Below are 13,134 nucleotides of genomic sequence, written 5' to 3'. Positions count from 1 at the left end.
TCACAACCTTCATGATTTCTTTCAATTAGCTGTCACACAGAACCAGATACAATTAATTGGTTGATTTCAGCCCTGCACTCGGGCCTTCTAAATTGGACTGTGTTGCCAGCATGACATTTTCTAATCAGTAATCCTTTCTTCAGGGCTACTCTGTTGTCATTCCTCTAAATTCGCATTCGAGCTGCATCCGCACCGGGTACTCGCTCTTTCTTCATTGCTTGCTGCTTTGTCGATTGTGAACAGTGCAATGTTTTAGCAGGTTTTGACATGGGGGAGGACGGTTGCACGTGTGAAGAGCAGCTGTCACCGGAGCAGAAGGAGCCACCCCCCCGTGGCTTAACGGACACTACCGACGTTGCCCCTGTCCCATCCGAGTGCCCGGACTCTGTTTACACGGAGTTCCAGCCTGCTAGTAATCCAAGCATTATGGGTAAGGACATTCAGGATGAGCACTGTTGTGTCTTATGACAGTTATCTGGCCGTTAGGGCTTTTCCATTAATGCCTTCGATTAAGTGGTGAAATAGGCGACTTCATGGTGTATTGTGTGTATTTGAAGCACAAGTTTTCATGCTACAGAGTTTGTCAGGTGGGTGACTGTCACATCTGCTGACTTACTTTATGTTTTCACAGCGTGGCAGACATCCAGTACAAACAGTGTGTCCATTTTGTTGAAACGGGAGCTCAAAGCAAATAAGCCCAGCTCTATGTAAAGGGAGCCATAATTTAGCGGACCCTTATGCTAGCAGAACTTTAACCCACTTCGCCATCTAGTCAATATGAAAATAGTGAAGTTTAACTGCGTGACGTTTTGAGGTTCTCTTTGGGGAAGTGATTTATGAACAGGGTAAGTTGAGACTCTCGTCGTCTACTTGGTCAGGCGGGAACCATCCACACGATGAAGGCCAGCAGGAGGACCTTTTGGAGCAGCTGAAGAAGACCCTGGAGTTCTGCCTGTCTCGGCAAGTGACCCATCACCTACAGTCCCAGGATTTCCTGGGAGAGTTAGCAGAATAGACACAAACACGTCAGGTTTTTAGCTTGTGGTCAAAGGTGGATTCATAAGCCTCGTCGTCAGTGCAGCCAGACTAGTGCCGTATAATAGACTAAAAGAGATGCTTGTCATTAAAACCTCTGCTGCTCGTTCTGTCGGACTTGGGTGATGATTAGTTAGCCCTTTCTGCTCTTCGACGGGGTGGTGGGTGCCCACTTCAAAGCGGGCGTGTGTCGCACATGTGGGAGAATGTCGGTGCCCACATGCCAGGGCCTGGGGATGTGAAAGCAGCACAGTCACACGCCGGCAGCCAGCGACGGTGCTCACCTTAGCGTCGGCTACAGTCCTAACAGCGAGCGACGCCCCTTCACTTTCCTTCCTGCGATTGTATATCAATAACCTATATTTTAAAAGCCAAATATAGAGTACAGTTTGATCCAAGGGTTTTTACTCTCTCCTGAAAAAGAAATAGCTTCCAGTTTGAAGCGTTCAGACGCACAAAGGGGCTGTCTGGGCTGCGTTAACCTCCAGCTCTTGAGAAATGCGAAGTATAGCTGCACAACAATGCCACACTCATTGCGTCGGTCTTTTTGGCGTCTGTGGGAGGTGTTTTGTAAATGCGAGCTTTATTTAAACACTGAAGAATGTGGCAGTGGGTGTTATGGGGAGGGCTCGGAGGGTGAATTTTCTGTTCTGTATCCTGCTTACGGCAGAGAGAACCTGGCCAGCGACATGTACCTCATCTCCCAGATGGACAGTGACCAGTATGTGCCAATCATGACTGTAGCAAACCTGGACCAGGTGAAGAAGCTGAGCGCGGACACCGATCTGATCGTTCAGGTTCTAAGGTGTAAGTATGATCGCTTTGTTTTTCGAGCAGCCAACTCGAAAATACCATTTTACTGTGAATATTCTCGTACCTTATTGTGAATGCATTTTGCTGGAAAAAAAAAGTAATGATTTGCTGGGATCCCGCGTTCACTTTTGAATGGTACCAGTAGAGCTAGGTCCGGCACACAAGCAAAAATGTAGGCTCCCCTTTTGCACAAAGCTCTGTTTCAGAAATGCATGGGGTGCTCTCCTCCACCACCCAGCTGTAGCAGATTACGGTGGGCTTTCCGCAGTCAATAGCTAGCCGTTGTTTTCTCTATCAGCTTTGTGATATGGCCAGTATGGGGAAGGACACTCGCCATTCTGAAACCAGTGATGTGTTGGTCGTAACTGCCAAAGCTGTAATGATCAGCATGGAAGACATGAGAGAGCTGCGTGTCCTTTCAGCTTGGTCGCGGTACAACCAGTGCCGGTATACATTTGGGTGTGCCCAGTTTGTACAAGACTCCCAGGAAGCTATTTAGTGATAAGTCATTTTTTAGAGTCCAGGCTTATTTGTGGCATTATACTGCAAAACCTGTTTATCTGTTTAGGCGGAATAGTAATTAGCGTTAAAAGGGCAGTTCACACCAAAACCGAAAAAAAGATGTTTTAGAGGGGCTTTATTGCTATCTATCCATCTAGGATGTTCTGCTGGGAGTTGCCTAGTTTGGGAGATATTGGCTGTAGAAATGTTGAGCTTCTCTCGAATGTAATAGGAGAATTCTGTGGTAATTATAGCGCCAGAAAAATACATTTGAAAAATTCAACAGCAATATCTCTTACCAGAAATCATGACCCAGTTATTGAAGATACACATAGACTTTGTAGTGAGCGGTTTAATGTAGGAACTATTTTCTTCTACCAAACTCCAGTCGTATCACTGCACAGAAGACATCGCCCGGGATCTTCTGCGCAGTGATACGATCGGTGTGTGGAGTTTGGTAGAATAAAATAGTTCATATTTTAAACCGCTCACCACAAAGTCTGTGGATTCTCTCCAGTATCTGGGTCATGATTTCTGGTAAGAGACATTGCTGCTGAATTTTTTTAATGTATTTTTCTGGAGTTTTAATCAGCACAGAAAGAATGCCGTTCACTGCCATTATATTCAAGAGATGTCTGACGTCTGATGGCCGTTATCTTCAAAATTAACCAACTCCCAAAACAACATGCTAGAACGACAGATAGCACTAAATCCCCTCTAAAACGCACATTTTGTCAGTTTTGGGGCGAACTGCCACTTTAATAGCATCAGTCTTTCTCATGTCTGACTTCAGAGTGCATGCAAGGAGTGAATCATGGTGTAATTGATGATCTGCATTAACTCATCCAACTTTAGCTCTGCCTCTGGTCCAAGTGGACGAGAAGGGGGAGAGAGTTCGGCCTAACCAGAACCGCTGCATCGTCATCCTCAGAGAAGTCCCAGAGTCAACACCCATGGAGGCAAGTACCCCCCCCCACCCATACACTGGGCGTGTCCTTGATGATGCTGTGCTGGAAGGGAACCCCTGTGCCTCGGGCGCCCGGCTCGGGGGGGAACCCCTGTGCCTCGGGCGCCCGGCTCGGGGGGGAACCCCTGTGCCTCGCATTCCAGGCCTGTTCATATTCCCTTCTTGGTCACAACAGTTACTTATTTAATACATTTCTGGTGGTGTCGTTAATTCTCTGCTAGGTTCGTCATGCTGATCTTGTCGTAGCAGGTTGCTCTGTATCTAATCACTTTTATTGGCGCGTAGGACCATCTGTGGCTCCTGGATTAGATGGTTTCGCTGTTGTTCGATCAGCCCTTGCTTTGGTCTCATTTTTCTGCAGGCGCAGGGCACACATTGATTAACACAAGCTGAAAACATCTGATAATCTGACAGTAGTTATTTTCACTTCCATTTATTTATGGTTTTTAACATCCATTCATTCCTTAATGCAGAATAATCCTGATACTTGCGTATGTCTTGACGCATCATTTATTGGACAGTGTTTCATCAGCTGGACATCGTTGTTGTTTCGTTGTGATTGTTGTTCACCTCCATGGCTCAGTCACCCTAGTTCCGCTTCATTGGTGGCATTTTGCTGCTAGTCCCGCCTCTTTTTATTCGCGGTCCCTCATAGCAGCCATTTCCTGTCTGGCTTCCTGTTAATTTTGACCTTGTGGGATGAAATGTCCCCAAAGCTTTTGGTGCCTTGAATGAGGTTTCTGGGAACCAGATTCCTCGAGTATTGTAATTAAGCAGCTTGTCATGCACGCCGCACTGTAATTAAAGACCCCCGCCGTCATGTGGGGACAAGCTTGGATTTCACGACGAGCAGGATTTGTCTGAGATATTCTGCGCTGCTCTGGCTCACAGAGAGAGATAAAGATCAAAGATGAACCCGACTTAAAAGCAGAACTCTGTTCAATAGAAACCTTGCGTGTTACTCTTTTGTTTTTGTGACAGGAGGTCGAAGCTCTTTTCAAGGGCGAGAACTTGCCCAGATTCATCAACTGTGAGTTTGCCTACAACGACAACTGGTTCATTACCTTCGAGTCAGAAGCTGATGCCCAGCAGGTAGGTGTCCTGATCAGTCGTGGGCGTCGTGTCCCATGTGGCCATTGTAACTACAGCCACAGACAAGCATCCACCCATCCATCCACCCATCCACCCACCCACCCATCCATCCATCCATCCATCCATCCACCCATCTGTCAATCTTCCAACCACTTATCTTGGCCATAGTTGTTAGAAAGACACACAAACTATATAACAAAATAAATGCAATGTTAAGCTTGGGTGCTCAGGAAGTAATTACATGTTTATCATTTAATCATCTAGGCATATCGTTATCTACGAGAAGAAGTCAAAACGTTTCAAGGGAAGCCTATTAAGGTAAATTCAGCCCGACATTCACAGTGTTGTCGTTCACACAGTAAGCTACATTGTATTATTCATTTAGCATCACTAGTTAAACTGTAATAAGCTTCTCAAAATGATCAGATTTGTTTTTACGGATGTCTGTGGTTATCTGTTTAAGTCTGAGGAGGTCGATGACACTTTAAGTGTCGTCATTCGTGAGCATCTTTAGCGATGTATCTGGGAAGGGTCGTCTGGTCTGTTACCCCGTGTCCCACGTTTTGCCCGTGTCTCACGTTTTCCCCCGTGTCCCGTCTCACGCCCCCAGGCACGGATAAAAGCGAAGGCGATCGCCATCAACACTTTTGTGCCAAAGAATGGTTACCGACCCGTGGAGGTGAACCCTTACGTCCAGCAGCGCTACACCTCCTTCTACGTGCCTACAGTCTATGGTCCTCCCCCACACTTCCCTCTCTACAGCCTGATGACCCCCCAGGCGTGGGCCAGCGCTCACACACCCGGCTTCATAGACCCCACGCTGGTGGGTGCTTCTACCACTTCCTGACCCGTAGGGGGAAGGAGTTTTCCTTTACTGAAAGTCATTTATTCTCAGGACTAAGTGAATCGGATGAACTGCAGTTTTTGACGGTGTATGTTCTGTAGGTAACACCGTTCCATAATACCGGCTTCATCAACGGGTTCGCAGCCTCTCAGAGTTTCAAGCCGGCTGCGTCTCCCCTGTCGGTCAGACAGTACTCTCCCAGGAACAGGTCGGAGGACCGCATCCGCCATCCATTCTCTTTTAAAAAGACTTTTCTTTGGTTGTCCGGTATTGGTGATTGGTGACGGTGTTTTCCTCCTCACCGTCAGGGCCCACAGCAAGCCGCACTCTCGGCCAACGCTGGGGGGGATGGACCGCGGCACGGGGCTCCTCGACAGCCCCGCCGTCTTCGGCTTCCCCGGCGATCACGTCCTAAACGGGGCGCGCGCCCCCTCTGCCCGCTCGCCGATCCAGAGCCGCACGCGGCTGCAGCCAGGCTTCGGCTACCCACGGCGGGGCATCGGCACGGGCCGGGTGGAACCCGTCACCGCGGACTACTCCCTGGGCCTGGGCCTGGAGCTGGCCAGGGGCAGGTACGGGCCTAGGCACCAGGACCAAGCGGTGTTTGGAGGAGGGTTATGCGTGTTGAGTTTTTGTGCGTTCTTGGATTGCACAGCATGACTCAAAAATGAGGCTCTATTAAATTGTTGAGCTCCACATTAGACCCAGGAAACAAACACGAACAGCACGGCTATTAAATGCTTTTTAAATAAGTATCAATGGGCAGTTTGGTAGCAGGTTCCCTCCAAGCCGTTTCTGTGTTATTAGAGCTCTCATTACTATTAGTGTGTGTTTGGGCACACAGGAGCTTTACTGGGGGGCTGAATGCAAATAAACATTCTAAATGAGCTGAACTGCACATCAATGCATTATTAAAAATGTTTTTTTTTTTTTCCCTTAAAGGAAAAATATCTACGGTTATAGGAAAAAGAGGGACGACAAGTTTACAGTAAGTATGAAGCGTCTGGATTTTGTGTTCAAGTTTGCAGATTTGATTTTCCAAATTGTTTATGTCTAGTTTTCTCCTGAAAAATGTTCATCTGCTCCTCTGGCCAGTTAGGGATCATTTATGTATATGCAGCTGTGATGTGTACAGAGGCAGAGTAGGTGATTGTACGCCATGGGCTGCGAGGAGAGTCCGTCCGCTCCTGGGGTCTCCTCCTCCAGCCCTCGGGGGGGGGGCTTCTGTTAGGTCTTCCCTTAGGATTCAGTAGAGCTCTCACCCCTGTCCGTGCAGAGAGCGACGACTCTGTCGCCCCCACCTCCTCAGAAGCCGCCGTCGCCGAGCTTCGAGCTGGGCCTGTCCAGCTTCCCGCCCCTCCCTGGAGCCGCGGGACACCTCAAGGCTACAGAGACGCTGGAAGGCAGGCTGTCCGACTTGGGGATCGGCTCCACCAAGGACAAGGTCAGGCGCCGCGTCCTTTTCTATTGTGTTTAGGCTCACTGAGAGTGGAGCCATAGCAACCTTACCGTAATGTTTGGAAAAGATCTGGCCCCAATCCCCTCATTTATTTTTAACGACGTCATACATGATATATCCTCCTCATTAATCTCCACCGTTGCCCATCCTCATCCTAACAGGCCCATCCACAACTCCAGGCCTCTGCACAATCTTGGCCGTAAAAAGTTTATGATTGTTGCAACGCGCTATTTTTATATTTGATATTCGCCCATAAAACAGGCAAAATGGCAGCCAACAAAAGCTGTGTTGTAATTGGTCAGCACAGGTGGCCTGTGTAACCTGTGCATATTCAGTTAATGTGCACAGCAGGAAAACAGCTGGACTGTCAATGCTTGTGTGCTTTGAATTATTATTATTATTATTATTATTATTATTCTTATTGATCAATCCCAGTGGGGAAATTGTCTTTTTGCCTTCCCCCACCGGCCATGAGGGCCAGCCATCCATAGGGACACCCAGGGAGCTGGGGGTTAAGGGCCTTGCTCAAGCAGCTACCGATGTGTTGTGGTCGGGTTGGAACCAACAACCTTCCAATCACAGGCACCGAGGCTTATCCCACTGAGCCACACAGTGAGGTTCATATGTTGCCACCAGGGACCCCAGAGTGTCCCCCCCCCCCCCCCCGTCCTGGCCGCGACGGTGCCGTGATCCTGCCTCTGCTCTCTTTCAGATTGTGAACATCGATGCCGGTACCAACACTGTCCCGTCTGGCATTCCCAAAGACCCGCTGGAGGTGCCGGCCCCCTGCCCCCCGCTCAGCTTCCAGGGCTCGCCGCCCTCGCCGCCGCTGCCCCCGCACTCCCCCCAGTGAGTCCCCCTTCCACCCCGGATCTTTCCTCCCCGCCAGCTTCCGCTCCAGCGTAATGACGCCGCCAACCTCTGATCCCAACAGCGAGCTGAAGCCGCAGGAGGCGAAGCAGAAGGAAACGCTGCCCCCAGTGGAGAGACTGACTGCCACCCTCACCACGGCCAGCAAGTCTGTCCAAGTGAACGGAGCCGCGACTGTGAGTGTGTCACGCCGTCTGCAGGCCGCACGTCGATATCGATATTAATGTCAAAGCCTGGTGACCCATGTACGGTGACAGTGTCTCGTTAATTGTCACATACACTGTTTATTTGGGTTGATTACTATCCGCTTGCATGTGAAATTCCCGTCTTCCTCGCGATGTCCGAGTGCCACCTGCAGCTGGGGAATCCTGGGGGGGGGGGGCGCAAGGGCACGTGCCGTCCCTGACACTGCGCCCCTCCTGTACCGAAACAGGAGCTCCGAAAGCCAAGCTACGCTGAAATTTGCCAGAGGGCGAAAGACACTCAGACACTACAGCCTGCGAGGGATCCCAGGCCAGACGAGAAGAAGCTCCCCGACGCAGCCAGCGAGAGGGCGGAGCCCAGATACAAGGAGGGATGCCCCGCCAGGACGACGCCCAACCGGCCCAGAGACGCCAAGCGACCCGTGGGGTCACGCCCCCCTCTGCCCCCAGCATCTCAGGGTGGAGACGGAGTCCCGACCAAGACCTCCGCCCCGCCCCCGAAACCTCTGTAATGATGCTGACGGTGGGGCAGGGGGGGGGGTGTTTGTGGGGGCAGGAGGCGCTATTTGATGTGTCCCTGGGAACAGACAGGCAGACAGGAAGTGTTGCAAGAGTGTGTTACTGTAACGTTTTCCAGACCTTTTCTCTGTTCAGAGGTTAGCGGGATTCATCGCTGGGTGCTTTTTTTTCTTTTTTCCTCCTTCTGTAACTGTCCCCCCCCCTTTACCATCTCCCCTTCCTGTTCAGTCCTGGAGTTGAAAACTGGCACATCTCGCTGCCCCGCAAAGAGACAGGCCCCAAGGAAAGCAGAGCCTGCGGAGGTTAGTGAGGTGCCAGCAGCGGGCAGGCGGGTCGCTTGAGGGACGCCGGCCCTGGCTGAGCTCACATGGGCCCTGATTCCGCGCCAGTTACCGGGGCTTGTCTGGCGTCTCGTACTGTTTTTCTTACTGTTTTATGTGCAGCTTTGGCAGTGTAGTAGTTCTGGCTGACTTGGGTGATGATATTGTTATTATTATTATTGTTATTATTGCTCATCAGACCTTTTTGCCAGCTTAAGTCCCCTCATTCAGATGCCAGCAGAGGTTTGTTGCACTGGTTGTCTGTGGGATAACTGAGGGAAGCCCCCTGCTTTGTCATCGAACGCTGGTTGTTTTTAGAGCACCATGGGTGTGTCCGCCACGCCCCGCCCCCATCACATGCTCAGCAGGTGAGCGCACGTTTGCGTGGTCTCTGAGACTGATGATATCAGGTTCCGTAGAAACCAGCTGCATTTCCACTCGGCTAGGGCTCTGGCTCTCGGGGAGTGGGCATCGCTGAGCCGGCAGGTGTTCCTGGAGCCCGAAACACACCTTAGCTCAATGATGGTTTTACTCTTCGCTCTTTGAAGGGTTCATTAACATACGGTGGTTTTCTTCAGTTGCAGGACCCTAACTTTTATTTTTATTTAGATATGGTGCTAGTGGTAATCTCCAGAGATTACTCCAATTAGTCTGGTACTGTATTTAGAAACTTGATCTATGTTAACTAAACTTTTGCACTATTTAATTTCCGTGGTGATTTAATTTCCATTACAATTTCAGTAATTTTTTTTTTTTTTCCCAGCTCAAAAAGGGATTGACTGGTGAAATGTTTTCAGGGTGGTTGATGGCTTGAGGACATCTTGACCCTAATGTGCATCCCATGTGAGATACGGTGTCCTGCGAAAGCCATGTATCTAACTTATCTATTTACCAATTAAAGCAACCTGTTGACTCTCAATGCATAGATTTGAGACAGGAGGAAGTTGGCGAAAGGGTGCAGCTCTGTTTACCGACGGAGGTCCTGTTGTTGCCCTCTCAGCCTCCAGAAGACTTACACCGGTGTTCTGCTTCCACCTGCCGCATTAAAGTTCCGTCACTCTGCCTCCTAATTTCTCGCTTCCACATCTTAGTTCTGCTGTTAGGAATCATTCTGAAGGCAAATGCAAATGTAAAGCCCTGACATTGAGAGTGACTGATACGTTCTTCAGAAATGCCGCTTTTACACGCTCAGCTTGTCGACGAGCGTGTATCTTATAGGTAATTGTGGGTTTTCCTGCGCGCCCCGCCCCGCCCCTCTCGCCCGACTCTCATAGCTCCATGTTTTGCGGGTTTGCATAACGAGTGCTTCTCCATTGACGTTTTGTGCTTGGCATCACATTGACGTCTTCCTGAAATGAGGAAATCTGCTTTTGGAACATGAGGACGTCGTCCTAGAGAATCACAAGTCATAATTGTCATTGTTCATTGTTCATTATTCATTATTATATTAATTATTATTACTACAACTACTATTATTGTGGAATTCCTTGGGTTGCTAGAGCATAGAATTGAATTAAGTCTGAAGGACTGAAATGCACTAGGGGGAGCAGCGTAGCTGTGAATGTGTATTTGTATGGTGTTGGTCACTATCATACGCCACACGATTCACAGTCTTTTACTGCTTATTCCACTGAATATATCAGTTTTTTTTTCTTTTTAAGATGAAACGAGAAGCGCATCTAAATACATGTAAAACATAGTTTCCATCCAGTGTTTTGAAAACTTGAATTTTATTTAAACTTGAAAAACTTTGCCTTAACTTTTTTATATGAGAGAGCTTATAGTTCGGTTTTGAACCCCAAACGGGTTTCTGGGAGTGACATGGATGCTCTGTGAGGCTCACAAGTCTCACTTGGTCTCAAAAAAAAAAAAAGTACAAATCTAGCAGCAAATTACATTTTTGTAATATACATGAAAAAACATATTTGATTTTTTTTCTGTTTAGTTTCCAATATCTATTTTCAGTTTTTGAGAAATAAATCCTGTAAATGCAAGTAGTTAATACTGTATTAAATATGTGCACTTGAGTGTGTTTGCTTGTAAATTTGTAAATAATCAGAAAAATATGAGGTACCTTAAAGTGATTAAAAAATATATATATTGATATTGTTGAAATATTAATGTTGCTCTTCAGCTGGACGTAGATTAAAACGTAATGTTTTTTTTTCCCCTTTTGGTTTATTTGTTTTCGTTTTTCTGGAGGGTGGAGCCGTCTGCCTTCACGTTGTCATGTGCCCTGAAAGTATGATTGTAATTTTTAATTGGTGTTGCCATTCCACATTGTCAGTTCTCTGCACGCGGATTGCAGGAAGTACCCCGCTCCCCCATCATTGTAACTCTGAGGATTGTAATTTCTTTTTTTTCTTCAATTTTTATTATTTTTTTTTATTGCTATTATGATTTTTTTTTTTTTTTTTTTGCACGAGCTGAACTTTTATTTTTTGGACCTGGGGTCCGTGCCATACTGGACCTGCATCGCGATTGGCATCTGTACGTCACCGACTACCGGAAAGCACATCGTTAAAGCACAGCACTCTGAGATCGTCTCTCCTACCGTCTCCTAGCTTGCGTCCTGACAGCGCACACTGTACCAAACCTGTAACCTCATGGGAAAGTGAAAGGTAGTGATGCTGTAATCGTGTAACCATATGCCTGGGGAGAAGGCACGTCGCCCCGTGGCCGCCTGGACGACTGCCCCCTGTCCCTGTGCCATTCATTCCTCCACTGCGGCAGCTTGGTGCACGCACACTTAAAGCTGCCATGGTTTTGGGTATCCATCGTAATTCCAGCGCTGGATCAATGACAAGAGCAGAGCTGCTACCAGGACTAAGGAGGATGTGATCGTTGTGTGTGACTGGCAGGTGTCAGGCGGATGTCACCTCTGCCGACAGTTTGCCTGTCCTAAGAAGTAGATGTGGATTTTTTTTCTTTCCCCCCCCCCCCCCCCCCTGTTTGGTGCGTGTGGGTGTGTGCGTGTGCCTGTGTATGTGTAAGAAGGTGAACACTGAATTCCATATTATTTGTGTTAACTTACATGCAAAAAGTCACTGACAGAGTTGGGATACAAGTCAGCAGAAAAATAATTACATTTTTTATTGGCAAGAAGATTAAAGATGTGATATTTTTCCAGGAGCAATTTGCCTTGTAATGAAGCTGGTCTTGCGCTGGTTTAGTGCTCTCCCAGCGGTGGTCATGTAGGCCGCGGAATGGAGGGAGTCGGGTTGGTTTGTGATTGGCTTAAAGTTCGGGGGCATGTTTGGACTATGATTGGCAGCCTGGAGTCCCTCCCGATGACACTTGCCACTGGACCACTGGGATTTTTTTTCCACCTGGTTTCAGCACCATTCGGCCCATTAAAGGACCCTTTAAGTCAGTCTTACCGCAGGTCACGGTGCCACAGACGTACCTGCTGGTCAAAACTGCTGTCGGCCGTTTCATGCAGATGGGCTTCCTGTGTTCAGCGTAACATAGTACACTAACAGCAGTGGACAATCGACCAATGGGAGAAGCCGCAGCGGGCTTTTTGGTTTGTGTGTGTTTTTTTTTTTTTTGTTTTTTTTCCTCCCCCCTCACTACCCCTCCTCATCCACCAACTGGAATCAAGCATACATGTCTTAAGTTTCTTTTGTGTTATGATGTAAATTGTATAATTTCGGGGGGGAAAATGTAGCTTACTGAAAGAAATAAAGATTTAGGCACTGTTACCAACTCCTGTGTGTCTGCCTTGTCCATCATGTGCCGGATATTTGGTTATTGGAGTCTGTTGCCTCCGGGCCTGGATCCATAGGGGGAAAGCTGTTGGTCTGTTAGGGTCCTTGTCAGAAGGACTGTAGGATGTGGGTCTGCTCCCTGGGTCTAGGGGCAAGCTAGACATGCAGGTGATTCGCTTTAGCTTGGCCAAAAGGGGTAAAGGGAGGTAATTTCCAAATCGGCGGTGACTTCGTATTTATTCATGAAATTCATTAAGCTCATTTCTGCTCATTTCCTGAGAAAGTAATTGATCATTAATTATCCATCCCTCTCCCGAGGTAAGTATCCCAAAGCTGGCAGCCCCTCAACTCTGCGAGCCCCCAGAAGACGGAGATGTCCAGTTTGTCTTTTGTGTGGACTGGATTGATGTCCGGCTCTTCACTCGGGTGCAATGACAGCCCAGGTAAGCCTTGGGGATCTGAGTTGACTGACCCTAAGGAGATTGTGTGAGCTGCAGTTTGTGGGCTCCATTCCTGCTGGTTCAGAAACTGCAGGAGTCTGACTGGGCATGACTTTCAAATAAGGATGCTAACTGAAGGCTGCATTTGAACAGCACAACAGCATCCGAATACTTATTTTAATTTTATCTTTCCTAGCTCATGACTAGAACAGTGCCATTCAAACTTTTTCTTTTCTTGACAAGGCCACTCTAGGGCTGATATGTTTGGCCCTGAACACACACAGACAGACAGACCCCGAATAAACTTTAATTAAATAAAACAAAATAAAATTTTATCATATAATGTGTTTACATGTGTACT

General features: G+C 48.0%; 1 protein-coding gene across 6 annotated transcripts in view; it reads left to right on the top strand.

Annotated features, from left to right (window-relative positions):
- Positions 1-12,331, top strand: part of larp4b (La ribonucleoprotein 4B) — a 29,181-nt gene extending 16,850 nt beyond the window's left edge. For 5 of the 6 annotated variants that reach the window (XM_023804866.2, XM_023804865.2, XM_023804864.2 and 2 more), the window contains 14 exons: positions 257-430; positions 879-960; positions 1,706-1,842; positions 3,205-3,308; positions 4,298-4,408; positions 4,673-4,726; positions 5,019-5,231; positions 5,354-5,460; positions 5,561-5,824; positions 6,195-6,240; positions 6,529-6,696; positions 7,424-7,560; positions 7,646-7,757; positions 8,015-12,331. In XM_023804866.2, coding sequence (XP_023660634.1) covers positions 257-430; positions 879-960; positions 1,706-1,842; positions 3,205-3,308; positions 4,298-4,408; positions 4,673-4,726; positions 5,019-5,231; positions 5,354-5,460; positions 5,561-5,824; positions 6,195-6,240; positions 6,529-6,696; positions 7,424-7,560; positions 7,646-7,757; positions 8,015-8,296 — 1,991 coding nt within the window. In that variant the 3' untranslated portion in view covers positions 8,297-12,331. The remainder of the gene's footprint in view (positions 1-256; positions 431-878; positions 961-1,705; positions 1,843-3,204; positions 3,309-4,297; positions 4,409-4,672; positions 4,727-5,018; positions 5,232-5,353; positions 5,461-5,560; positions 5,825-6,194; positions 6,241-6,528; positions 6,697-7,423; positions 7,561-7,645; positions 7,758-8,014) is intronic. The other variant, XM_023804867.2, reaches the window with a different exon arrangement.
- The last annotated feature ends 803 nt before the right edge of the window (positions 12,332-13,134 follow it).

The sequence above is a fragment of the Paramormyrops kingsleyae genome, chromosome 4 (genome assembly GCF_048594095.1).
Source record: "Paramormyrops kingsleyae isolate MSU_618 chromosome 4, PKINGS_0.4, whole genome shotgun sequence".
Taxonomy (NCBI): domain Eukaryota; kingdom Metazoa; phylum Chordata; class Actinopteri; order Osteoglossiformes; family Mormyridae; genus Paramormyrops; species Paramormyrops kingsleyae.
Note: the sequence above shows the minus strand (reverse complement) of the source record. Positions and strands in the feature narration are given on the sequence as shown.